The sequence below is a fragment of the Caloenas nicobarica genome, chromosome 5 (genome assembly GCF_036013445.1).
Source record: "Caloenas nicobarica isolate bCalNic1 chromosome 5, bCalNic1.hap1, whole genome shotgun sequence".
Taxonomy (NCBI): domain Eukaryota; kingdom Metazoa; phylum Chordata; class Aves; order Columbiformes; family Columbidae; genus Caloenas; species Caloenas nicobarica.
The window spans coordinates 35,923,832-35,950,223 of NC_088249.1; the positions used below are offsets into that span (position 1 = coordinate 35,923,832).

General features: G+C 42.7%; 1 protein-coding gene across 1 annotated transcript in view; it reads left to right on the forward strand.

The window, feature by feature from the left end:
• Window positions 1-26,392, forward strand: part of RAD51B (RAD51 paralog B) — a 398,407-nt gene that overhangs the window by 222,304 nt on the left and 149,711 nt on the right. The window contains exon 9 of the mRNA XM_065636030.1: window positions 20,720-20,838. Within this exon, the coding sequence (XP_065492102.1) occupies window positions 20,720-20,838 (119 nt within the window). The remainder of the gene's footprint in view (window positions 1-20,719; window positions 20,839-26,392) is intronic.

Below are 26,392 nucleotides of genomic sequence, written 5' to 3' on the forward strand. Positions count from 1 at the left end.
TCGACCACCTCTCTAGGAAGCCTGTTCCAGTGTTTGACCACCCTCTTGGTAAAGAAATGCTTCCTAATGTCCTGTCTGAACCTCCCCTGGCACAGGTTTGAACCATTCCCATGCATCCTGTCTCTGGATGTCAGGGAGAAGAGCTCAGCACCTCCCTCTCCATGTCCCCTCCTCGGGAAGCTGCAGAGAGCCCTGAGGTCGCCCCTCAGCCTCCTCTTCTCCAAACTAGACAAGCCCAAAGTCCTCAGCTCCTCCTCACAGGACATTCCTTCCAGCCCTTCCATCAGCTTTGTTACCCTCCTCTGGACACGTTTAAGGGCCTTCACATCCTTCCTAAATTGTGGGGCCCAGAACTGCAGCCAGTACTCAAGGTGAGGCCGTACAACACTGAATACAGTGGGATAATCCCCTCTTTTGACCAACTGGCTATACTGTGTTGGACACACCCCAGGATGGGGTTTTCCCCCTTGGCTGCCAGGGCTCACTGCTGACTCACATTGAGCTGCTGTCGACCTGCACCTCCAGGTCCCTTTCTGCAGGGCTGCTCTCCAGCCACTCCTCTCCCAATTTATACTTGTGCCTGGGGTTACCCCATCCCAGGTGTAGGATCCGGCATTTGGACTTGTTAAATTTCATCCCATTAATCAATGCTCCAATCTGTCTAGATCCCTCTGCAAGGCCTCTTGACCCTTGAGAGAGTCAACAGTACCTCCCACTTTGGTATCATCAGCCAACTTGCTAATGGTGCATTCAGCTCCTGCATCCAGGTCGTTGATAAATATGTAAATAACATATATATCATACATATGTTTATATATATATTTTATATATATATATATATATAAATAACAGAGCTGGCCTTAGAATTGAGCCCTGAGGAACACTGCTGGTGACCCTTGCCAGCCAGATGTAGCCCCGTTCACTACAACCCTTTTGGCAATGCCCTTCAGCCAGTTCTTCACCCAGCGCAGCGTGAACCAGCTCATCCCACAGTTGGACAACTTGTCCAGCAGGTTGCTGTGAGGGAAAGTATCAAAAGCCTTACTAAAATCCAGAAAAACTGCATCTACTCTCTTCCCTTCATCCACTAGGCAGGTGACCTTATCATAGAAAGATATCAAATTAACGAAACAGGACTTTCCTTTTGTGAACCCATGTTGACGTTGACTGTGCCTAATAATCTATATGGTGACACCAACTTAGGATGAAAAGGAACTGGATTATTCCATTCTGAAGTCATTATTCATACTGATATAATTAACATTAGCTATTTGATGCATTTTGTGTTTGATATGTTGCTATGTTTGGCCCAGAAAGCACTCATTTTTACAAGAGAATGAGTAAGTTTTTGGATATATCTCACTGCAGAATTCTGTGCAGTAAATGAAGTTGTGTTTCTCTTTGCATGTTCCTGAAGGTGGTGAGCTTGCAGCTGTAGACAATGAAGTAATGGCCTGAGTGCACTGGGGTTCTGCAAGAGATACTCTGGCAATTCATTTCCCTTCTTTTTTCCATGGACTCTGAGGAAGAAAAAGTCAGTATAATGGCTAGAATAAGAAGAATTTGGCAAAAGGTAGGGCTTGATAAATTTGTCAGAGATGCAATACTGCCATTGTCCAACTTCTGTCAGACCTTTGGTAATGTAAATTTGTCTTGCAAATTGCCTCTTCCTTCTTGAAAGCCATTTGATTATAGTATTAGAGGCTGTTGTGCACTGTCCCAGCCAACAATGATGAGATGTTAGAGTAGGGAGACTGGTCAGATGACCTGGCAGACAGTTCTGTGATAGTTTCCCAACTAAAAGTTACGGCACGAATCCAGGTGAGAATGAAAATTTCATAGAGGGGAGAAGGGAGGGAAAAGGGGGAAGCGCAATTGAGAGGCAGTTGATCGGTTTTCCAGTAAAGGATTAAGCCTGTGGTTCTTTGTAACAGGAGTGGCTGGTAAATTATATTCCTGTTGTGCAATAATTCCTAAGTTTTCAGAAAATCATTCTAATTGGAATGGAAAGGCAAAAAATAAAGTGCCTGCTCAGAGTTGCAACACATTGTTTGAAAAAACGCGCACGTGGATGGCCTCTCCCGTTCTTGTGTCTCCTCAGCCATTCCCTTGGAAGTGCTGGGTCCTCGGTCCAGCCCCGTCCCTTGGGCAGCACCAGTGTTCTGCAGGAAATCTGCTTGGCAGGTACCCGCCTGGCCTGTGCCTGTCACAAGATTTACTGGCATGTACGTGTTTCCACAAAACACTTCATCTTTAGAAGGTTTTTTTTGGTTTTTTGGGTTTTTTTTTTTTACTAGCTTTGGTTGGGAAATATTATCAGCATGGCCAGTGTTGGAGTGCAGAGTATACAAGTTGTTCATCTGACTCAGTGGGAATGACTGTCGGTCAGCCGTGGCTGCAAGCTGTTGTTATGCTTCTGTTCACCAGAAGCAGCTGGAAACTACAGATGCAAAACTGTTCAAGCAACTCGACCCAAATCTGCCAGCAAAGATGTCCCTACAAATCCTGCTGCCTGCTGGAACAGCTGGGTGCACGTACCTATCTGCAGGTGGCAATTAGGAAGCTGTAATACACATGTGCAATTAGCAGCAAAGCTTTGAATCCAAATACCCCACCTTTTATAAAGTGAGCAAGCACAAGAGACTGCTTTCATTTTCTGGCTTTTGAGCTGTTGCTTTAACGACAAATTGTGTTTAATTAAGTTGGAAAGGTGAGTTTCTTGAGCTCTTAACAAATTCTGCTGTGTGTTTCCATAGTAGCTTGATACTTTTGACTGTATTACTTGGGAAGTGCATGGTGAAATAATTACCTGGCTTCATTTTTGAGCCAACCACATGTTATGAGCTTTATTTTACCTATGTTGATGATACTAGCAAGGTCAAAATTTAAACCTGTATATTTATTGTTACAAAGTAAAAACAAAAACAAAACCAAAAACAACCAAAAACCTGCAGTTATTGCAGAACCAGTTATTGCAAGTTCTTTTGAGGATTAGTCTTCCTCCTTAAAAAAATGTTAGAACAGTCCATTCTGGTTATCTAGTTTCAGACATTATAAATCTCTTCTGGGAATTTCTTTGGCTAGGAGAGCTGAAGCACATCCGTTAGAACCAGCATAAAAGACTTTGAAGAAACACTGGCCCTGTAGTAGGTACCAGATGTCTGGACATATCTCGTTTCTGGCTGAAGGCTTTTGTTGTCCAAATAGACAGCAACATGCAAGAAGATTCTCATCACGTGCTCTGCCATTGACAGTAATGGAGATTATAGAATGTTGTAATGATCAGTATCCAGGAGACATCTTCCTAACTGCCATTTCATAAACAGTTTTCTTTTTGTCGTGCTTATACCATGACAATTAAATGAGGAATGTTGTTTATTTTAGAATTATGGTAGATGTATATGTCTAGGGTGCATTTATTTATGTGTATGTGTAGAGCACATTCACTTCATATCTGAATGAATCAATCAAGCCTCCTTAAACTATCACTGACCTGAGATCCAGCATCTGCAACATGTTCACAGCCATTGGTGTTAGAAAACATGCTTGTTTTCTTCAGTGTTGTTGCTTCAGGAGCTCTACACAGTGTCACTGCTGCCAGGCTCTGTGCTTTCCAGGTGTCCTGCGGCTTGGTGGCAGGTTAACTCGTCTTTCTTCACGCAGCATCCTCAAAGAGCAATTCTATGTATGCTTTTGTATTTTTCTCCTGGTTTGAAAGTGTGCAGACAATAAATACATCTTTCCACTTCCTTAGACCCTGTTTCACAAGGGAAATTAATCTTTCCACATTATTTGGGCCTTCAATTTCTTGCTGACACTTTACTTCATGCGTGAGATTGGATGTAAGCTTCTGGGAGATGGCTCTGTGCTGTCGTGGGTTAGCTCTGAATCTCACATTCAGTTCACCTGGGCCACCTGTCAGCCTGTGAGTTACAGAAACTTCCTACTAGTGTAGAGCTTTCCTGACAGTTTACATAAGAACAAAGTTTGAAGTTGGTTTATCAAGGAAGAAAATCAAGTTGTTTAGCCACATTCGCTAAGACTCTACTTAGTCCATTTTTAGTCCTTTCTTATGTATGTCAAGTTGATAGTATCTTTAATCATACTGTTATTTGATAACGAAGTTAATATCATACTTGTTCTACTTTTTAATCAGTGTTCTTGTTCATTTGCTTTTCAAAGTCAAGGGCTCATAACCATGGTACAAGCTCTGCTTGAGAAGCATATGTGGAATTCCCCGGGGACTGTACTCCATCATAGTGCTCAACTTATTTGTTTTACATACTCCTCACCTGGGTGTGAAGAATTTTAATTGTTTCAAAGCATAATGTAATCAAATTGCAGAGTTTATGCCTAAGGTAGGATAGGTGGCTCCAGAAGAGGTGGAAAAGCAGCAGTTACCTGTTTTTGCTATGTGACGTAGATGGTCTTCCCATTGTATTTCTCTTTTGTCACATCAGGCAGAATGAACTTGCCTGAAGTGTCGCTTCCCAGAAGCAGAAGTTAGTTGGTTTCATGGATGCCAAGATAGATAGCAAAGTCACAGCACTGCTTTTGGAGAGGATGAGTTAAATGTATATATGAGGTAAGAATGCTTGAAATTCCATCATTTGTCAGGGACTAAACTTGTTTACTTTCTGGTGATTACGTTATGCTGGAAAACTGCCACGTACTTCAGACCGCTGGACTTGCAGCTTAGCAAGTCACCTCTGCTTCAGTTGTTGAATCTTCAGAAGCTCCACTGCAACACTAGTATAGAAAGGATAGAGATATGTCATGACCTAAGGAACAGTCCTTGCAAGGTGCTGCTGGCACAGTCATCAGCCAAGAAGCCATTCTCTTGGTGAAAATGAGAGAGTGAAACAGGTTTTTTTTTTCTTGTGTCGCATAGTACTATGTTAATGTATCATATAATACTATTTATTACCAAGTTAGGATGTTGTGACATAGTGCTTCTGCAGATCTTTTTCACTGTCTTTCATTTAAATGAACGCAGCTATTTTTCAACCCAAGTTGCAACTTTTCGAGTTTTTGTGTGACACCATTGCAGGACCAGACAAACTTCCAGTTGTGTGTTAGGTAGTGTTTGTCTTTTGCAACTTATTCGTTCCCTTTTTCCACAACGATCTGTACAATGTGAAGTCTACCTGTGGTGAGGTTTTGATGTAAATGTACACACTGCTGGCTGGACACATTAAGAAGTATTTCTGTCCAAAGCAATGTGCTTTGCTTTTGGCCTAGAAGGTGGTGAAACTGACAAGTCCAGGGGTTAATTTTGCGGTCTCAAAGTCAGGAGGGATGAAGTTGCACAGATGAACTTCAGCGTAAGCAACTGTAGTGTTCCTCTGGAGCGGGGCTGTTAACGAGTGTCTTCATTCTGGACCTCAGAAGGTGTTTCAGACACGCAGGGTTATGGATGTAAGCCTCCTTGAAAGTAAGGATGAGGGACGTCAACGCTCACTGGAGAGCCAGCGCAGCGGGTAGGGAAGCTGTCAGCAGCCGCGCAGCTGGGAGAGGGGCTGCAGGGCTGCGTGTGCCCGGGGACCTGACACCAGCTACGCTGAATTGCTGCCAGCGGGGCGGAAAGGGGCAAAGACGAGTACTGCAATCTCTTGGGGAGCTGAGCTCAGCAGAAATTATGGAAGTCATGTATGTGGAGCCAGCTCTTGGTGGCTGAGCATGGGTGAAATCTAAATGCGTTCCTAACCTGTGGACAGCACAAAGGAAAGCACAAATTCTGCTTGGTAGCGTTACGACAGAAACACTGTAGGCAAACGTGCTGTGAGTGCCTCCAGCTCAGACTTGTGTGATCATTTGAGCTTCTGTTGTATGATTAATTTAGCAAAGTCTTTCTCAGTCTGCAGAGAACTGGAGGAGCAAGCAGCCATGTTTATGGAGGTGGGATTTCAACTCCAGAATTCACTTTAGTGGAGCACTGGCAATAACATCTGTGTTGGGGAACATGCTCTGCTAATGGCAGGACTTGCTGACTTCTGTTCCTTCCTCTCTGAAGTCTCTGAAGTGTATCTCTCGAAGGTCCCTGCTGCTGCTGCCTTGTAGATGCTGTCACTAGAAGTGGGTGATGAGAATGCCAGTGAAACTCCAGAGGACATCATGTAAGTCCTTAAAATAACATTTTAGACTGAGAGCGCTATCTTTTTACTAGGAAAAGCCATTCTCCTCTGTGTTATTCTGAGTGATGGTGTGAAGACAGTCCTTTTTGCTCACTGCCTACATTGTCCAATTTTTATGTGGAGTTGGACAGTTCTAAATAACTGCTATATCTTTGGGCTTCTGTGACTCTTCTCTCCATGCTTCTTTTAAAAAGGAGAAGCTTCTAGTGCAATGTAGGAGATTCTGAGAATTGCAGACCATATTATTAAGTGTAAGCTGAAAGTCTAAATCCTCACCAAAACATCATATGCAGTTTGTCACATCATTTGTAACATCTGGCAGTGCCAGGAACTGGCCTAGCCATGGAAACTCAATCCCATTACAGCTCCTGAACGTCTTCAGAGGCTACAAAATCCTTGGCAGGATGAGTAGAAGGAAACCTGCATCAGAGCTGTCTGCTTAACATCTGGACTTGCATATAAAAAGTGCTTAGTGTCTCAACGCAGAGCCAATTTTCTGGCCCATGAGAGTGCAGAAATTTACACACCTGATCATCATTCTAAGTCTTGCTATGCTTCCCAATTTTTTTTCTTAAAGTACATTGTTCACAGAGAAAGCGATGAATAAGGTTATGCAGTTAGTTCCCATGGCAAATCCATGAATACTTCAAGAGGATTGCTGAAGGAGAATAAGCATGTGATTTTCTCCTATGACTGTATGGACAGTCAGTTGAATCCACTAATCTTTATCTACCCAGTCATCCTAAACACCCTCATGATATTCTCAGTTTTGGAGTAAACTTATTCATAACAAGCCGTTGAATTTTCTTCTTTTATTATGAAAAAAAATTCTATGTCTACAGCTTGCTATTTTACTTGCAAATGTTGCCAAGTTGTGCTTTAAAGGTAGGGGACTGACATTATTTAGTTAAGCATCTATCAAACCTATCACCATTTTAAACAGATATTTAGCTTTAGCTGGAGTATAGGTGTTTTTGTTTTGTTTTCATTCTGTGATAAGTCACTGAAACAACAGAATTATTTTGGAATTAATAGGAGGATAGGTAATATCATCTAAGGTTTCTAGAGGTGATTGGAAACAGCCAGCCTGGATTTACCAAAGGCAAATTGCACCTCACCAGTCTGGTTGTCTTGTATGATGGGATGACCGGTGTCATGGATGTGTGTGATCAGATTCAAATTCCACCTGGCAGGTGGTGGCCTTTCTCGGTGGTCACTGCTGGGGTCAATGCTGTTCAACGTTTTCCTTAAAGACCTGGCTGAAGGGATAATGCGCCAGACTGAGTTAGTTGAAGGTACTTTAGACCTCAGACCAAACTATCTTGTATGAATAATAATGTGGTTGTTTGCTAAAAAAATGGGAGAAATGAGCCTTAATATTTGTAGATGCCATTTTTCTTTCCAGAGACAGTGTCAGGAAAGAACTTGGTAAAGTTACTATAGGAGATGATGTCTGCCTTCGGTTTTGAGAAACCATACAGACATGAAAAATTTCAAGAGTGTTGTCAGCTCATTCTGTTGCAGGAGGTTGGACAATTGATGTCTTGGCTATTTTTACAGCTGCTTATGGCCTTACTTCTACAATACACTAATATAATGCGTTTTTAAAGTCCTGGAAGTTTCTAGCATGGGAAATAAGACACAAGCATGGAGTGATCTGCCTGGAGTTACTTGCGGCCTTACCTGGTATCAGCTGAAACATATGTAAAACACAAGATTTGCAGGAATTCATTGCAGATAAAGAGAACTTGTGTATCTGTTGTACTGCAGCTAGATAGATTCAAAATACATAGCAACCTCAGATGACTCCTGTAGTCAAAGGACAATTCATGTAACATTTGTACCAAATATTTTATTTGAAAACAGCAAAATAAGTTGACAAATCTAGTACCTGAAGTTGCTAGAACTACATCAATATTGCCAGACTTGAATATTACCTTGCAGATTAGAATCAGAAAACTGAGTTTTAAAAGATACATATTTCTGAGATCTTTTTATTTGCCCCTTGACTCCTAAACTTTGGGGATGCGATCACGACTGTTTTCAAGCCGCTCTCAAACTTGTCATGACAGAGAAATGGGTGTATGCTGGGCGCAGGAGACAGCACAAGGCTGCATAGGATACTATGGGTTTTTTCCGTAATCACTTGACTCCAGAAATTGAAGTTTTAAAAACACCAAATATCGGAAGGTGTGGTTGAGTAATGACAGTGCGTGATGCTTTGAAGTATATTTGAACAGCTTGGATATTTTCTCCTATAGTTTCTTTGGCAAGTTTTGGAGATTGCCAGGACTGCAGAGCAAATCTGAGTGGCAGACCCTTCCCGATTCCTTCTCCTTCTCCCTGCACTGTTCATGTTCCAGTTTCATACTCTTGATGTTGCTATGGGATCATCAGTGACTTTAAAATATTTTTTATCTCTTAGGAAATAACATCACTGTGGCAGCATCATGCAAAGAAACAGTATCAGACCTAGTTTTCTGAGGAAAGACTGTCCCTTGCTGTCCCACTGCTGCTCTTTGCACCTCTGGGCTTTTCAGCAGAGTTTGCTGTGGAAGGGATAAGTCATTTCTGGTACCTGAGAGATCAGCTGGGTTCCCTCACAAAGTTTTGGCTGTATGAGGGAAGCCAGCTGATGTCTCAGGTATCAGAAATGACTTATTGGTGCCAGCTAAATTCCCCTTTCTCTGAAGCCAGCTTGAGCTCACCTGCGAAGCACCGCGCTGTTGGTTAGAAAGTGTCCGGGCTTCACAGTCATCGTGTGATTGCATACAAGTGCTTTCTGCCCAAGTGTTCATTAGACTGCCTGGAGCACTTACAGTCTAGGGAGATCCCCCAAATTAAGTTTTTATATGGACCTGCAGAGAGAATAGTGCAGTTTGAGGGACTAGTGTATGCCTCTGAAGCTTTCCTGTTTGTGTAAAGTCATCCTCTGACATACTGGATTATAGTCTAGCCTTTCCAGATTTTGGAGATAACAAGGTCCAAAAGGATGTTTTCTCTCCTGTAATACTAGTGAAAATATATTAACCTTTATGTTATTATTTCTTGCTTTAGAAGTATTCAGTATAATGTAAAAGCTTATATAATGTATTCACAAGTACAAGGTCTTGTTAGCAGCCATTTCTTTGAAATCCACTGTATGAGATCCTTCAGACATGCTGAATCTCCTTCTGAAATTGTCCTCTGGGCTGCTGAAATTCTTTCCACAACGAAAATGAAAAATAAATCTGTGTGCATAATTGCAAGTAACTTTTATTCTAACTTCTCAGTCATCTTTCAGTCTTTGGTAGGCTCTTGCTTTGCAGAGTTAAGCATGCCAACATCTGTGCTTCAGAACTGGTTTTAGAAAGGTGGGATTTGCAGGGCAAGTGAAGCTCCCACAGCTCTCATTTCTTAGGCTCCTGCAGTGGTGCCTGGTGCTGCACCCCAGCATGGCCATCCCTTGTTCCTCTCTCTTGTCTTTCCACTGCTCACTGTGGTACCAGGGTGTCAAAGGCCTCTTGGGGATTATGAAGAGAGGGACCGAGTTTTCCACTTTTAAAAAGAAAGCTAAAATCCTTCTCTTTCATACAATTGTGTTTTCAGTGAAGATGTCTATGTCCTCATTCATATCCAGCATCATGTTGCCGTTATGCCCTGATGAGATACCGTGCCTTGCAGTCAGCATCAGTTTGTGGCTGGACAAAGGTAACGGAATTCCAAAATCAATTGAGGCAAGTTTGCTTACATCCCTAACTTTCAGTCCTGGCCCCATGGGAAGGACCAAGGCATTTGCGGTGTGTAGCACAGTGGCATCATTTTCCCTGAGGCATAATCTTGGGTCTGTCACGTGGAGATCCCTTATGACATTTTTCTGTAGCTCAGAACAGAAGGTTTCTTTTCCATTTAAAAAACAAACAGACCAACAAAAAAAACCCAGAGTGCATTTGTTTATATTGCATAGCTGTGGAGATCACGTTTGTACTGCTAATATCTCATATGATGAGGTGTCAGGTCTCCCAGCGGCAGTGTGCTGTCATGCTGGCCGGGCACTCCAAGGAGTGCTGTTCTTTGGCTGGAAACGGCATCGGTCACGCAGCAGGGAAGAGTCTCCTGTCACAGCCCGTAACCAGCCGGTGCCCAGCAGAGCTGCAGGGCTGGGAAAGCCAAACGGGCCAGCTCCTGCACGGAGGTGCAAACCAGATTCCCGACTGCTGGGAGGTGCTGCTATCTCAGAATACTTTCAGCGAGAGCAGCAATGCTGACCCTCACCACCTACCCCAGCTACAGCCCGGATAGTCGCTTTCTGCCTCCTAATAGCAGTTTGGTAGCTGAGATGCAATTAGTGCTTTTAATTTCCTGATCTCAGATCTTGACCAGTGGCTCTGTTTCATCACTGAGAATTACTTGAAGTCATAGGTTTTTAAATTACATGTGATCAGGTTCAGTCTTGTAGTGAGAGAAACAAAACAAAAACCACAAACAACCAAAATCAGCCAACCACCACCACCAACAAAAAAGCATTGAGTGTTTCTCTACCTGCTGTAGGCCAACACCGAGCACTTCTAAAAATCCCACCCAAATTGTTTAAACGTACGTGGGAGATGGTGTGTTTGTTTGTTGGTTGGTTTGGTTTTTAAGCAGATAGACTGGTTTGTATGGTCAGAAAATGTGTAAAACACCTTTATTATTTAATTTTTAACATTCCCCATAGATCAGCAGACACTGAAAAAAAAGGCACATCCACACTCAGGTTTATCATCTGGGCTATTACAGCTGTCATAAATTAATTCTCAAGTTATCTTCTCTGCAAGAATTTTTAATAGCTATATAGTATAACAAATGAAGATTGAGCTCTTTTTTGAAATTTATCATCTTGTTGAAATGACAGAGAGCTCTTGTGGCATAAAAGGTCAGTTACTATGTTATATATAACTTTTTGTTTTCATCTCCTACTGTTCTTGCAGGAAGCTAAAAATGTTTTAGACAACAGATGTGGAACACTTGAAATATTTGGAATGTGTGGGAATACGCTGAGGGACCACCTGTCCTGCAACGTGAAAGACAGAATGGGTTTGTGAGCACTGTTTGTTACACTGGCGGTGAACAGGAGTTGTTGTACCCTGAAAGTAAAGCATCAGGAAAATTATGGGGCAGCTGTACCAGGTTGACTTTACTCAAGGAAACACAGTGAAGAAAGATGAATCAACAAGTTTGATGCTTATTAATACTTAGCCAATAATCCGCATTTGAGATTCCCTTAATAAGTATAGCCTGGAGCAGTTACTCGGTTTCAGGAAGCTCATGGTTAAGAAGAAAAATAGATTTTATCAGATCTAGCCTATATAAGGTATTTTTTTATTGTTTGGCTACTTCTACTAGTCAGATCCTATCTATTTAGTTACAAATTAACAATTACAGCTAGTAATGACTATATTTGCTATCCTTTGTGAAAACAGAACAGCCATTTACATATTGTAGAAAACCAAGGGTTTGATAATAATTTGGATTCCTTTAGAGCCTAAGGATTTCAAGGTGATTTGTTGCTGTTGTCTGTTTTTTCTACACATTTACTATTTATCGACTGAAGTTAACAATGCTGTTTCACAGATGAGGGAACAAAGGCTCAGATAGGATCAGTATGTAGCATTTGCATTTCTTCATTCGGAGTCCTGGCATGTGAGCACCCACAATTCTTTATTATCTTTTTCCTTCAATGATTTTTAAAAAGGAGGATATTAAAATTGAGATGGTAGCTACTTCCTTGCCTCCGGGAAGGACTGTGAAGATAGTTAATGTTTATACCGCCTGACCCTTCTTTTCCTCCCTGCAACCGCTGCATGAAACTACCATTGCTCCGATTGCTCTGGTCCAGGTTACGGTGCAAAGGGAAAGAATCGCTCAGTGCTTCGGCCCATTGGCAGCCGTAGGCTGGGAAACAGTCTGTCAGGCTCTGCCCTAAGTAGTGTAAATGGCACATGAATCAGAAAGAAATTCTGCAACTCAGATTCGTCCCTCGGTCTCTGGACTTTGGAAATAGTGAAGTCTGGTTACACTTAATGGCTTAGTTCTCTCTAAATTTTGGGTGTGGAAGTGAAGCTGCCCTTTAAAGCTGAAATCTCTGTCTGATAGTACATGCTCAGAGTCGGTGAATGAAACAGCTGCTGATATACTCTCTTAATTAGGAATGATAGAAAAAGTCAGGACACACATTAGCAGTGTTTCCCACAGCGAGTACAATTCTCACTGCCCTCGGATATAATGGCTCACTGCTGTATACTATGCAAACAAATTACGGGTACTGTGGGAGCCACAACTTTAAATTTCTCAACCTTTTTGCATGCAAAAATCCAGCATTAATTATGCTATTTTACATTTAGAGTTCCCCTTCGTTAGCTGGAGGGAGGTCTTTGTGATTAAAGGAAGCAGGTTTCATTGAGCCAGACGAGCTCTGCTCTGTCCTCTTCTTCACCTCCCCTCAGGGCAAAGACCAACAGCTTGAGGGTGACCCCTTCAAGAAGTTTCACTGAAAAGGAAGATGAGAAAGGCTGGACAGGCTCTTTCTAATGCTCCGCGCTGGAGCCAGGAAAAGGCAGCTGTTTCTGGCCTTTTTTTTTTTTTTTTTTTTTCCTGTTGGCTGAGATCTGGGCTTGCTGCCATATCTGTTTGTCTGTCTGTCTCATGTTGTTTTTCTCAGAGAGCTTCAGAGGCCAGTTGCCCATAGTCAGTTGCTGGGAACAGAGGTTGTTCCTTGTATCGTCTTAACTCTCCATGCCGGAGTGTTCATGCTTGAATAGGAAACAGCAAGATCTGTCAAAATAGCCCTTTTCTTTAGGGCTTTGAGGCTGCATTCTCCACGGCCATCTGTTCCCTTTCACCCTTTTGGACAATGTTGCTATTTGAAACCAACCGCTCTTTACTCTCTCCCTTTCCCCTTGCCCTCCCTCCTCCCCCCCCCCCGCCCAAATCTGGGAAAAAGAGAAAAAAAGTTGTTTCTGGGCCCCTCTGGCCTCTAGAGGAATCAACCATTTTGTAGTCCAAGGATTAAAAGTGATATTTTGCAATTTTTTATTTTTCACTGACTTTAAAAAATGTAATATATCTCAGGAGAGAAGAGTCACTGCAGTCAAAAGCTCATTTTGGATTTATGCGTTACTCTCCACAGAGCACTGCGGTGTCCTGTCACTGCCTGATGCAGACTACAGTGAAAACTTGGCACATCTCGGAATATTTTGCATTATAGCAGGAACGGAAGGAACCTCCTATAGTTAAGGCTATATAACTGTTTCCCTTCTAACCCTCTGTCTTCAGTCAGAAAAGCTTATCGCAATGAAATTTTCCAGTCTTGGTTGTCGTCCAAGATTGAATTTATTTGCTTAGTTTCAGATAAAGCGAGTAATTCCTTTTTGAGAATGAGATGAAGAAAAGGCATATACCTCCTCCTCTCCACAACTGGGAACTGTATCATGAAGAGGGGGCCTGACTTGCTGAGAATCTCCTGGAAATTCTGTGTCAGTCAGGGAGTGAAGCCAGACCCCTGTAATCCTCAGTCATTTTAATATCCTCCATGTTATATACTGCCTCTATGTGTAAGTACATAAACATGTATGTTATAAATGGGGAGCCACTGAGGTCTCTGCATGTACTAAAATGTTGTGGCATTCATCTTATAATGAGAAGGAAGATGTCTTATATACATAGGTATATTTGCTGTGCAATAAAAATTTTTTTAAAAAAGGGAGACTGCCTGATTGACATATGTCATGAAGGCGCTCCAAGCACTTGGCTGCATCTGCCAGGTGTATGTGCAGGGTTCACCAGGGCAGCCCAAAAGACACTTCTCCAGAGAAGAGGAGTGGATGGGCCACTGTCACAGCCTTGTGTCATGGGCCCCTATGTGCTGAGAAATAGCTGCAGCCAGTGAGACCTATATAGGCAAATGCAAACTTGTGGCCAAATACTCACCAGTTAACAAATGCCACACTCCACCAAGATGATATTTGTTGTGAGATATAATTGAGTCCCTTATTTGATAGGCAGAGTTAAAGTTGCACGTAGCATTTTTTACATTTAATGTTTCCTAACTTTTATGTTCCTAAGCATACAACCAAAACATTATTTCAGTTTAGTTTTTGTGATGGATAGTATTAAGAGTTCGGCCAAATCTGAGCTCCAGATGTGAACAGCTGTAATTTGCAAACAGTCATCTCTAGCCCCCGAATGTTTGGCTGACCTCTGTTTCCATGTTGCAGGCTGAAAGAGAATTGTTTCATCCTGGAATTTCAGTTTAGATAACTCTGGCTCATGATCCAAGCTTTACAGATTTAAGACTGTTGTTTTTATTTACACCTTTAGGGAATTGTAACTGTAATCTGTGGGACCAGTGTTAAAAACACTGAAGGCTAAATTTTCAGAGAAATTATGATAGTCATCATGCAAAGTAAAGCAGTTTGCTCAGTTTGCGTACAAAAAAATTTCAACTTGAAGTACAGTTTACCATTCATTATTAAACAAAGTCCTTGTGGTTAACAGCCCCACCCTTGACTCTTAATTATTGCATGTTTCAACCTTCTGTATCAAGAAATCATCACTCACTAAATTTGAAAATGATCCTGAAAGAGGAGCACTGCTGAAATACTCCTGTGCTCAGGAGTGAAAAAGACAGATAACTTAATTCACTAGTTCAAATCCATGGAACTAGGCTGTCATCACAAATCGTTATTTGCTGAAGTTTTTTATGCCGAGTATATTGAGAAAGGTCCACCGCCGTGTAGGCTGAATGTCAGTGCCGGTGTTACTTGAGCAAACTCAGGTGCTGGCAGTGACCTGGCTGTGGCAGCACAAAGTCCCCTCTGGCTTCTTGGCAGAACATATTTACCAAGGCAGACCTTAGTGCTCCTTTAAGCCTGGCTTGCACACATCTACTGTCCTTTTCCATCTGCTGTGCAGGCACACCGTCAGCCTGCTCCCGGGGAATTGGACAGCCGTGTCAGAAACACCCTCCGTACGTTCGCACTAGTTGCTGCTTTTATTGGCAACTTCGATGGAGAACTCGGTGTGCGACCAAAACTCTACTCTCGTCCTCCTGCCCCTGTTACCCTTCCTTGCCCTGGCTCTCAAATGGAATTTTAGGTTCATTTGCGGACTGGCTGCTACCTTGCCTGGGCTGCTGCTGCTTTTACCTGCACTGTGTCAGTTTTGCGGGTGTGAGAGCTAAGCTGCCAGGACACTGTTTCTTTACCAGAACATATTTTATGAAAATAAATGTAAACTATGAGAATACAGTGTGTGCCTTGGGCCATAGCATCCTAACGTGACCATACTGCTGTGAGCTGCGTTCTGAAACTCACTGCAGCTTCAGAGCTACATCTCCCTCTTCTCCCCCGAGATGTATTAGTTTTGTTCTGCCTTTCTGGGATTTAGCCATTTAGGCTTCCAGACTTCAGACTGTTATGTTGTTGGGTTTTTTTGTCCCTGTCAGGGAGGAGTGTAACAGCTGGCTCATTTGGTTCTAGCCTGGGAAGTTCGGAAGTGGCAAATCCAGATGATGGGTAAACACAAGCAGAGACTGATGAAGTTCAGCAGCTGAGATTAACCATCCTGGGAAAATCAGATACGATAATGCCGTGGCTGTGTAGGTCAGAGGGCCAAGGCTTGCAGCATGCAAGGCTTCAGTTGCTCTGACAGTGGGATTCTAAATCTCAGTTCTTTATTCAAGCCTTAAGGGACCTACACATGTGTAATTCTAGCATTCTGCCCCCTCCCTCCTACATGCCTTCTGATTAATATCATGATCTGTTTAACTCCCTGAGGGAACTTAACCAAAAAAATACAGCAGTAACTTCCAGCATGATTGGTGAGGTGATAATTAAAAGCATTTTCTGGTTCAGAGGGCCCTAGCATTGCCAGATGCCATGATTGGGCAAGCTATTTTTTTCAACCTATATATCCTTTATATGTGCAGGCAGGCAAAATTCCAGATCTGGGTTGTTTGGGGTTTTTTTCCCCCATCGTAGGTCAACAGTTTGGGATTTTATTTTCTAGTCTTGAAGAGAGAGGAAGAAATGACCGCATAGGAGAGGTTGATTGGAAGAAGCTCCTTTAAGTTTTAGTGATAAACAACGTGGCAAAGAACTCTGGATACTAAGAGTGGTGTAAATCAGTATAATGCTAGTTTTTAGAAAAAGAGGTAAATTCTTCAAAAAGAAAACATCATTAGAAAGGGAAGGAGGACGAGCTGAGGGGTAAAGAATTTATCTTTGGTTACAGAAAGGAATTGACTTAACCACTGTCTTCTACTTGGTCTTCACCATCCCACTCACCAAAGCACTGCTCATTCAATCATTCACAGTGGCCACGCAGCAGCGATCGTGCCGGAAGCTCATCACTTTGTGGGATGTTGTCAGGCCACAGAGGCAGAAGGTTTACACCAGTAAAAAGAAAGTATCTATTCCCAAGGATCTCAGGTCTGCAGTTCCCTGATTTGGGCCCCGTTTCAGGTGCTGTAAACCACCAGCTGTCTTCCCACCTCCACAGATCTCCTGAGACCTGACCGTTTTGGTCATGGCTGGTAGATTGTCTGGCAAGAAATCAGACCAGCTGGATTTTCTCGTTTCTCAATATCAGTTCCTCTTTTAGGTCAGCAGACAGGAGTCCCAGTACTAGCATGTGTGTGCTTCTCGCTCTGTCTCTCTCTTTCTCAACTCAAAACAGAATCGACACACGCTCACCAATGTCAGGGCATGAGATCCTCTGGTGCAAAACACACTGGTACCAGTGGGAATGGTGGTGTGGGATGAAAAACAAACCAGCGTCTGTCCAGTTCTCCAGAGGACTATTCTTTCTTGACCTGGATAGAGGTCCCAACTGACTTTTTGGGAGTAGAATAATGGTTAATATTACTTATTTGAAAGAGCTTCTAATGTTTCGTGTGGAGAATACTGAATGTTTTGCTGGTCTGTCACATATCTTGGTTTATTTTCCCTCATCCCTTGGGAATGATTCCTTGTAAGTGGGGAACAATCAGCAGCAGCTAAGAGACTCTTAAACTGCAGTTCTCATGAAAAGAAGGTCTTCAGGTCAGGAACTATATTTTTGTTCTCTGTTTGCATAGTGATTTGCATATTGCAGATGAGGGCTCTAGGAGCTGTCACAATAGAAACAATGAGTGGCTGGGAAAAAGACAGCAGAAAGGACCTTATTCTTGATTTGTTATCAGACTTACACTGTAAAAATCACCCAGAATGTGTACACAGATACACATAAATATAATGATAAACAAAAAAAGTGTGAAAACTCACCTGTTTGGGGCACATGATATAAATAAACCCATGTTGTGCAAATTGAGAAGTGGGCTCATTCCCTTTCTGTCACATTCTCTGCTGTATCTGTCAGAACTTCGCAGCTGGAGTCTGGAAGTGGCAAATTTTGGTCTCTTGATGATGACGGTTGAATCAGAACAACCTTTTCACTGTGATCTCTAGTAGACACTTCAGTGCTGCGGCAGTAGCATAGCTACAAACTAGGGGTGGTCAAAAAAATTTGCATTGAAATGTTGGGGTTTTTTTAACTGGGGATGAGTAGAGGTTTGCACATAATTGCTTCATTTGCTAAGTATATTTTGCTGATTATACTATTAAAAAAGAAAAAAAAAAAAAAGAAAACTAAATTACCCGCCATTGATTCCTAAACAAGGCCTAAAAATATTTTCAGTTATTTCTAATGAAAATTTGAAAAAAGGTGAAATAATCAAGGTGGGGGTGGGGGGAGGGAAGGGTGTTGTTCGCACAGATTTAGACCTAGGTGTTTTTTAGGAGTAAAATTGCCAGAGTTCCTCTCTTAATAAAAGGAGGAGCATAATAATTTTAAAAGTTATAATTTTTACATGGCTAGTTCTGTGGCCGAGGTTGGTTTCTTACAGCAGCGGCTGATTTTCCTGCTATATATCCTAAATAATAAAAGACCATATGAAGACAATACTGTGCTTTAGGAAGTAAGTTTTGATTTTTCTCCTAAGATGAACCAGACTGCTGTTGATGTGCCTGTATAACCCATTAACTGACACAGATCTGTACAGCTGGAACGGGGAGCAACATTTGCTTTAGTGTCTGTTGGTACCAGTCAGTAGTTTGTGTTTGGTAATTACCATATGTGTGTATGTGGTTTGGTCTGTGCTTTGTCTCAAGTGGGTGATTTCAATGGTGGTCTAAGTAGCTGTGTACTGCTAGGACCAGGGCTTTAATTTAAAGGACCCATTTTTTTTTCATCCTCACTCGTTTTCTGTTAGTTTTGTGAAGGTAGAGTACCTGACAGAAAGAGTTTGGGATGTACCTTGGCTGACCAGCGCAGAGAGTGAGATGGTCACCACTGTGGGGTGAGAGAATCACAAGCAGCTTTTGGCTAAAGAAAATGCTGCGGAGAAGGGCTGCAAATGGCAGTAGTCAGCGCATGGGAGTTTGAAGGATGCTGTGGTTAGTTACTTCACAGATGAGTTTGTCCTGTGGGTTGTATTTTACTGTGTGATGGGTTTTTCCACCATTGGGTATTTTTATACTTGTACTTTCTGAGTTAGTGAAGATGGAAAAATAGATGGAGGGTTGAGGGGTTTTTTTCTTTTTTTCTTTTTTTTTATCTCTCCCTTTTGGTGTCATTGTTAGAGATCTGCACCAAAAATACAGACTAAATGCAATGCAGATGAAAAGCAGTGATCTTTATGGGCTCTGCCAATGAACGAGAAAGCTGCACAGCCTGAGCAAGGGGGAAAGTACTTTCATTCTTATTGCATGGTGTGCCATTTCTGTTGAGCTCAGTAGTTTAATTCTTTATAAATATTTTCTCTGTACTTTTGGAGGTTTTTTTCTCCTTTTTAATAAATCAGGCTTTTACCAAGATGATTTGATGTTAAGATTGAAAGATTTGGGGACTGGTTGCTTCTCCGTTTTGTTATTTCCCTGTCATATTGTGCATCGATCTCTTTTTTGCATTTGATGAGGAAAGATTTTTGAATTACCAAATTGATAGAGATTGCAAAGGGGCCCAGTGGTGGGGATGAACCTGCCAGGCAATGACCCTTTCATCTGGAAAGACAAAAATCTATATAAGAATGTGGAAAGGGTAGAACTCGTTGCTCTTTGCAGTTATACCAAGAAGGAACAGGTTATTTTATTTTAATCAAGAGTGTAATCACATTCTGCCTGCAAGGACTCCTTGCATTTAAAAATGCTGTTTTAAGTAGTCTGTTTTATTTGATTCAAGACAGTGGTCTAGTTATCCTAATGTTCATAGGATGAGACACTAAGGAAACTGAAGTTCCTTTATAATTACATCCCTTTCAGCCATGTTTACAACAACTGGGACTTGGTTACATGAGGATTTAGTCTTTAAAATGGTGCCTCCTTACATGTAGAGGACGAGAAGGTATTTGAGACCATGTCAATACTTGTAATTCTCTGGTTGGACATAACAGAATAATCCTAGAATCGGTATTGAGCTGAACAGCTTTAATCCTACTGTTTCCTCCAGTGAAAAATGGAAGGTGGAATAAACCTACTTTCCCCATTCTGCCTACATGTGGCATTCATCTCAGTGATGAGGAAGGTACTTCAGGAAGGTTTGTTTTAGTGGCATTGATGGGGAGAAACAAACAAAATTGATCTAGCCCTGGTGTATAAGTAGGGCCAAGTGGTGTTGCCCAGTTCCACCGACAACTCATGCAGGGCAATGGAGCCCAACGTGAGCCGCCTCCTCGGAAGCAGCACCGAGGGTCTGCGTTGAAGAATCACCCTTTCTTACTTGGTTTGTTTTTCCCCTGGTTCTGGAGAGGCATTTTGCATTTGACTCAGACCACAAGAAGCTTTATTTTCACTTTATGATGGCTGTTCAGCGAGAGTGAAGCAGTCAGTTCCTCCTTTTGCTCGTGATCCAGAGCAGATACAGTCTCTGCTGGTGCCCTGCAGAGCTCCGTTTCACAGGAGACGGTACAACAGGTACCTCGTGCAGCCCTTGGCCTGTCTGCTCATGTGCCCTTTGAAGATGGGTTTAATGCTGGTTCTTTTTGTGTGAGGAAGGAAGGAGTGTTTGCAGGAACTGAAATCACCACTTCATTTTAGCTGGATCTGAATACATAAAGCAGGGAGATATGTAGAGGTCTTTTCCCACCCTTCCAGCGTTCTCTCACCTTCACCTTCCCAAGCTAGGATGCCATCTCTGTGCTTCCGGAGACCCACTCCTTTTCCCGTGCACTGCATCTATAAACTGAGATCAACCACCTTTCTTTCACCTGTGTCAGCCCTGTTTTCTTCCCCTCTCTTTTTTTCTCTCTCTTTGTTCTCCCTGTATCACCCGTGTCCTGAGCAGAAGCCACCACCCCAGCAGTGACTGGAGTGTGAGCTGTGCTCTGAGCAGGCCAGTGAGATGGAGAAGTCACACTGCAGTTGTATAAATACATTAGAAAGGTAGGAAATTCATGCAACACTGCCATCTATTAAGTACCAGTTGTGATTACCTAGCTTTGGGAATGATCTGAGATGACTGATGGGGTTTTTTATGCTGAACCCTTCTCTGTGGTGCAGTGCTGATGCAATTTCTTTCATGTTTATCTTCAGGAGCTTCTGGAGGTGGGAAGAGGGAATCTGGTTGTGTGACAGCAGCCCTTGGCAACACATGGAGTCACAGCGTCAACACCAGGCTCATACTACAGTATCATGACTTGCCAACAAGACAGGTGAGAGTTTAACAATGAAGAGAATTTAAATAAAGCTACACCAGCAGTGCTCTGTCAGATGGACTGTGTCCTTCAGCCTCTGTGGTTATGCTACATCTGCTGAGAACCTGTCCCTCTACTGCCAGTTGCTTATCTGGCGTGAGGGGCACTCAGTGTCCTTTGCTTTTCAGGGATGGCCAGTCCACCAGTGCCTTCCTGTGTTAGGCCGGGCTTATCTGAGTCATAGGACCTAGCACTGGCCTGTTGGCAAAGGGATACAGGCACAAGGATGCATGTTCCTTGAGCTTTTAGCACGTTTCATATTGTAGAAACGTAGGGTAATCCTTAAAGTGCTTTCCTGTGCAGGGGTTTTGGGGCAGGAACAGGAGGCTAGTCCTTTCGCTGCCACGGTTGTTTTACTGCTTTCTACTCTTTGTGCCAAATTCTGGCTGTGACTGTTAGGACAGGGAGCACTCTATCTTCTGCAGCTACTGTTTGCAAGTGGAAGCTTGCTGCCTGCACTAGCAAGTTTAACTTTGAGCAGTAACTATGGTACCAATTTTCCGTAAGTATGCCTGCAAAAAGGAAAATGCTTACCCTTCTCACTAAGAGGCATCATGCTTTTAAGTGAACTATACTAGCATTTTTAACAGCAATGTTCACCTCTTAATTTAAAAAAAACTGTGAAAAACTAGGAGGCAGGACATTTGGAGCTTGATTGAGGGAATAGCTTTTTTTTTTGTTTTTAAAAACATCATAACCCATGATTTCATCTGTCCTTTGGGATATCTGCGGTTATAATCTCTTTTGGCATTGTCTATTCTGTTTTTGCATTGATGTAACTCCTTCCAAAGGCTGTCACCCTCAGTCTTAATGTTACTGATTTTCTGCCAGTTAAAGACAAAAGCTGTCAGAAAAATTGCTGTGCGAAGTTTGTGCCATCTTACTCGTACAGCATTACCACCCATGTGCGTTCAAATTGGTGCTCTTGGTTTTACTGCCACAACACAACATTTCTCACTTTTGGATTGCAGTCTTTAGAGCCAGAGGAGAGAAAGCCATCCTGCTTTATCCTGCTCGTTAGAAGTAAAATTATAACAATGGCACTTCTGTTCCTGTGAGTACTGGGCACTGTGAAGCAGCATTAGTCCTCTGGACTCTCAGGCAGCAGCTTAAGTGTGATCAGGTCAAACCTGATCTAGTTGAAGATCACAGAATCACGGAATGTTAGGGATTGGAAGAGACCTTGAAGGATCATCTAGTCCAATCCCCCTGCCGGAGCAGGAACACCCAGATGAGGTTACACAGGAAGGTGTCCAGGCGGGTTTTGAATGTCTCCAGAGAAGGAGAATCCACAACCTCCCTGGGCAGCCTGTTCCAGTGTTCCGTCACCCCCACTGTGAAGAAGTTTCTTCTCAAGTTTAAGTGGAACCTCTTGTGTTCCAGTTTGTACCCGTTACCCCTTGTCCTATCATTGGTTGTCACCGAGAAGAGCCTGGCTCCATCCTCGTGACACTCACCCTTTACATATTCATAAACATTAATGAGGTCACCCCTCAGTCTCCTCTTCTCCAAGCTAAAGAGACCCATCTCCCTCAGCCTTTCCTCGTAAGGGAGATGCTCCACTCCCTTCATCATCTTTGCTGCCCTGTGCTGGACTCTCTCCAGCAGTTCCCTGTCCTTCTTGAACTGAGGGGCCCAGAACTGGACACAATATTCCAGATGAGGTCTCACCAGGGCAGAGTAGAGGGGGAGGAGAACCTCTCTCGACCTACTAACCACCCCCCTTCTAATACACCCCAGGATGCCATTGGCCTTCTTGGCCACAAGGGCACAGTGCTGGCTCATGGTCATCCTGCTGTCCACCAGGACCCCCAGGTCCCTTTCCCCTACACTGCTCTCACTGACTACAGGTCATTCCCCAACCTATACTGGAACCTGGGGCTGTTCCTGCCCAGATGCAAGACTCTGCACTTGCCCTTGTTATATTTCATTAAAGTTTTCCCCGCCCAACTCTCCAGCCTGTCCAGGTCTCTGGATGGCAGCACAGCCTTCTGGCATGCCAGCCACCCCTCCCAGTTTGGTGTCATCAGCAAACTTGCTGACAGTGCACTCTATTCCCACATCCAAGTCATTGATGAATATGTTGAATAGTACCGGTCCCCGTACCGACCCTTGAGGGACTCCACTAGATACAGCCCTACGACTAGACTCTGCCCCATTGACCACGACGCTCTGGCTTCTTTCCTTCAGCCAGTTCCCAGTCCACCTTACTACCTGATCATCCAGTCCACACTCCTCAGTTTAGCAGTGAGAATGCTGTGGGAGACTGTGTCAAATGCTTTACTGAAATCAAGACAGACCACATCCACTGCTTTGCCATCATCTGTCCACCTCATTATGTCCTCATAAAAGGCTATGATGTTGGTCAAGTACGACTTCCCCTTGGTGAAGCCATGTTGACTGCTCCTAAGGTGTCCTTGCTCATTGCAGGGAGGTTGGGCTAGATGACCTTTGAAGGTGCCTTCCAACCCAAACTATTCTATGATTCTATGAAATGCAGTTAGAAAAGGTGTCCTTTGGACTCAGTTCTAAAGACCATGCACAGTTATATAGAAATATACTCCTGCTGCTGCTGCTGTTCTAAGTCCTCTATGTTCTGCTTCTTATTCTGGTCTGTAATGAGTTCTCCTTTTCTACATGTGTGTGCAAAATACAAAGCTGTTCACAGATTTCCTGGATCGCTTTGGAGGTACATCAGGGGTGGAACTGGCAAAGGGAAAAGGGCAGGAACTGGGCTCTATGCTACTTCAGGATGCACAAAATTGGCTAAAATGAATTAACAACATTCCTCTGGTGGTGGAAAGAGGGAGCAGTTTTCCTAAAGTACATTTGAGTATTAAATATAGTTTTTCCTGATTTTGTTTGAGAAGAAATAGATTGAAAGTGTATGAAATGTTGTTTTCAAGCCTTTAAAATTCCTTTCTAGAAATATGTTAAGATCCACTTTAAAAAAGCAGAGTTTTACTCTGTCCTTAACTGAGTTTATCAGGTGCACCACCTTGCTTGCACGTGAAGCTGTGGGCTCATTCTGTTTTAGTTAAGCAGAAGAACTAAATCTACAGTGAGGAAGAACAACCTTTAAGTCAACATTAGTATATATTATTAAAACCAAAGTAATTTGAAACAGAAGCGTGAAATAAATAGTGATAGCTCTGTGAATTCCATGCATGAAATGGGATATGTTCATGATGTCCTGTAAGGACTTTCCTGTCGCTGATACCTGTGTCCTTTTTTTTTGGATGAATTCTCTTTTCTTAAAGTCATAGAAATCTTTCAGCTAGACATGCAGCTTCCAGCTAGAGGAAGGCGTCTAGAATTACCCTACCTGTAGCAGCACTGTATTGATTAAATGAATATAGTTTTACACACAAGTGTTCTTTCATAATTGCTTTATATGCACTTCCAGAAATGAATTGTGAATAAAGGTGCCTCAGTTCTTGAGATGCCTTTTCAGTCATCATAAGGTGGTTCTGCCAGGAGGTATTGGATATCAGCACTTTGAAAATCAGCACTTTTTAAGGAAGCTTAACTTGGAGGTCCAAAAATTCCTAAGTCAGTAATCACTTTTACAAATTCTCATATTACTGTATTAAAAGAAAAAAGGCTGTGATTATCTGTATAGTCTTGGTTTTAAAGTGAAACTCTGCCCCAGGAAATTGCTGAAAGCACCCAGTTGTTCCAGAGATTTGCATGACAAGTAATGCAAAAACAAGTTTTCCCTGCTTTTCACAATTTGTAACCCTGAAGAATCAATAGTGTTCAAGACATAACCTGTGTTTTGCTCTGACTTGCACAGCGGACACAATTTTTTCTTTCAAAAGCTAGAATTCGTTCTTTCTTCAGTCACTTGACCTCCTGAGGATGATTTTCCTGACTCTATTTTCTCTCCTTCTTGAGGAGCTGGGGCAGTGGTGACAGTCTGAGGGACCTTCCCTTCCCTCTGAGTAGAGCCAGGGTGCTAATCCTCTCTGGGGAATCCTGCCCAGCCAGACAGAAAGCACCTCCTGAGCTGCCCAAGGATGGTATTCTTCAGAACGTGAAGTGATAACGCAACTGTTAAGAAGGATTCGAGCAAGCAGTTTTCCAGAACCAAACTGTCTTCTGGTCAGGACAGGCCACTGGGCTGCTAGATGCTTGTCATGCAGTGTTCGTTTCTGGGAAAGCCTGGAGACGTGGTCCCTGTTCCTGAAACTTTGAGGAATGCCAGGGCAGCAGGTGGCAGAATGAGTATGCAACAAACCTTGGGAAATTAAGCACAGAATTCCTACACAGGAATTTTTTAATATATTAAGTAAAAGATTCCTTCATTTTGTTTGTTCAGCAGACATTTTTTCAGCCAACTATCCCTTTTTCCACCCCACCCTCTGTATGTCTGGTGAACATTAATAAGACAGCAGCCAATTCAGCAAAGTAATGAAATTTCTGGGACATCCTGCCTGCCTTAAAATCGATTAGGTTTGCTTTATTCCTTGGATAGGAACAGGTTTCTGAACAAACAAATGAACTTTCCTCTTTTGCCCTTTTCTAGAAGCCAGTGTTCTAGTTTTGGTTTCCTGCAGGCCAGAAGTAACACTGCTGGGGGAGGGCAGAACGTTTCCAGTCTGCATTTAAATTCCTTATGCCACCAAAACCCACAAGCACGGACTCCAGTGTAGGAGTCTTGTAGCTGCTGAGGTGGGCCCAAGCTGCACGACTTGCACAGCGGCACCATGGCCTACAAGCTTGGGAAAATGCGGGAAAAGTTAATTGTTTCTCACAAATAGGTCCATGTAGGGAATTTGCTGTTACCTACATGGATACTGATACTTGGTTCTCCCTAAGCACTCTTGCAAGTAGTTAACCATGACATTTGTTTTCCTGAAATCCGTACATAAACATGCAGACCCTTTGAGTTTGGGCCAAAACCAACCAGGCTGCACTAGAAACTGTCAGACTCCTCAGTTACCCCAATGTGTATAATTATCCTTCTTTCCTGAACTGGAGTTAGCAGGCTCCAAGGTTACTGTTTTCATGTGTGCTCAGCTGTCTTTAGGGGACAGCATGGCAGGGTTTAGTACATTGACATGCTATATTTAACATTTTCTTCTTGTCTGTTGGAGATGGGGTGCTGGATTAAGTGAGACACTGGCCAGATCTGATAGGACAACTTCTATGAGCCTGGTTTCTTTTATAGTTTTCAAGGGATTTGTGAGACTAATAATATTGTGTTAATGTCTGTAACATGTTTTGAAATTCTCAGATGGAAAGTGCACATAGAAGTATTATTTTATAACAAATCAGTGTTTTCCTGTGGTATTTTCAAGAAAGAGCATTTAGGATTGAGATATGGGCTGGAGCTTTCAGGCTGTGCTAGGTAAGCTGTTGTGCAGCAATTTTCCTGTCTCAGGTAGTGTATTTCAAATGTGTAAGTAAGTGGTGACTCATTATTAAAACACAAAACAAAACAAAAACCCCTTCTCTCATTCAGACTAATGCCAGACATAACTTTTGTTGTGTCCTTGGTTACAGACCA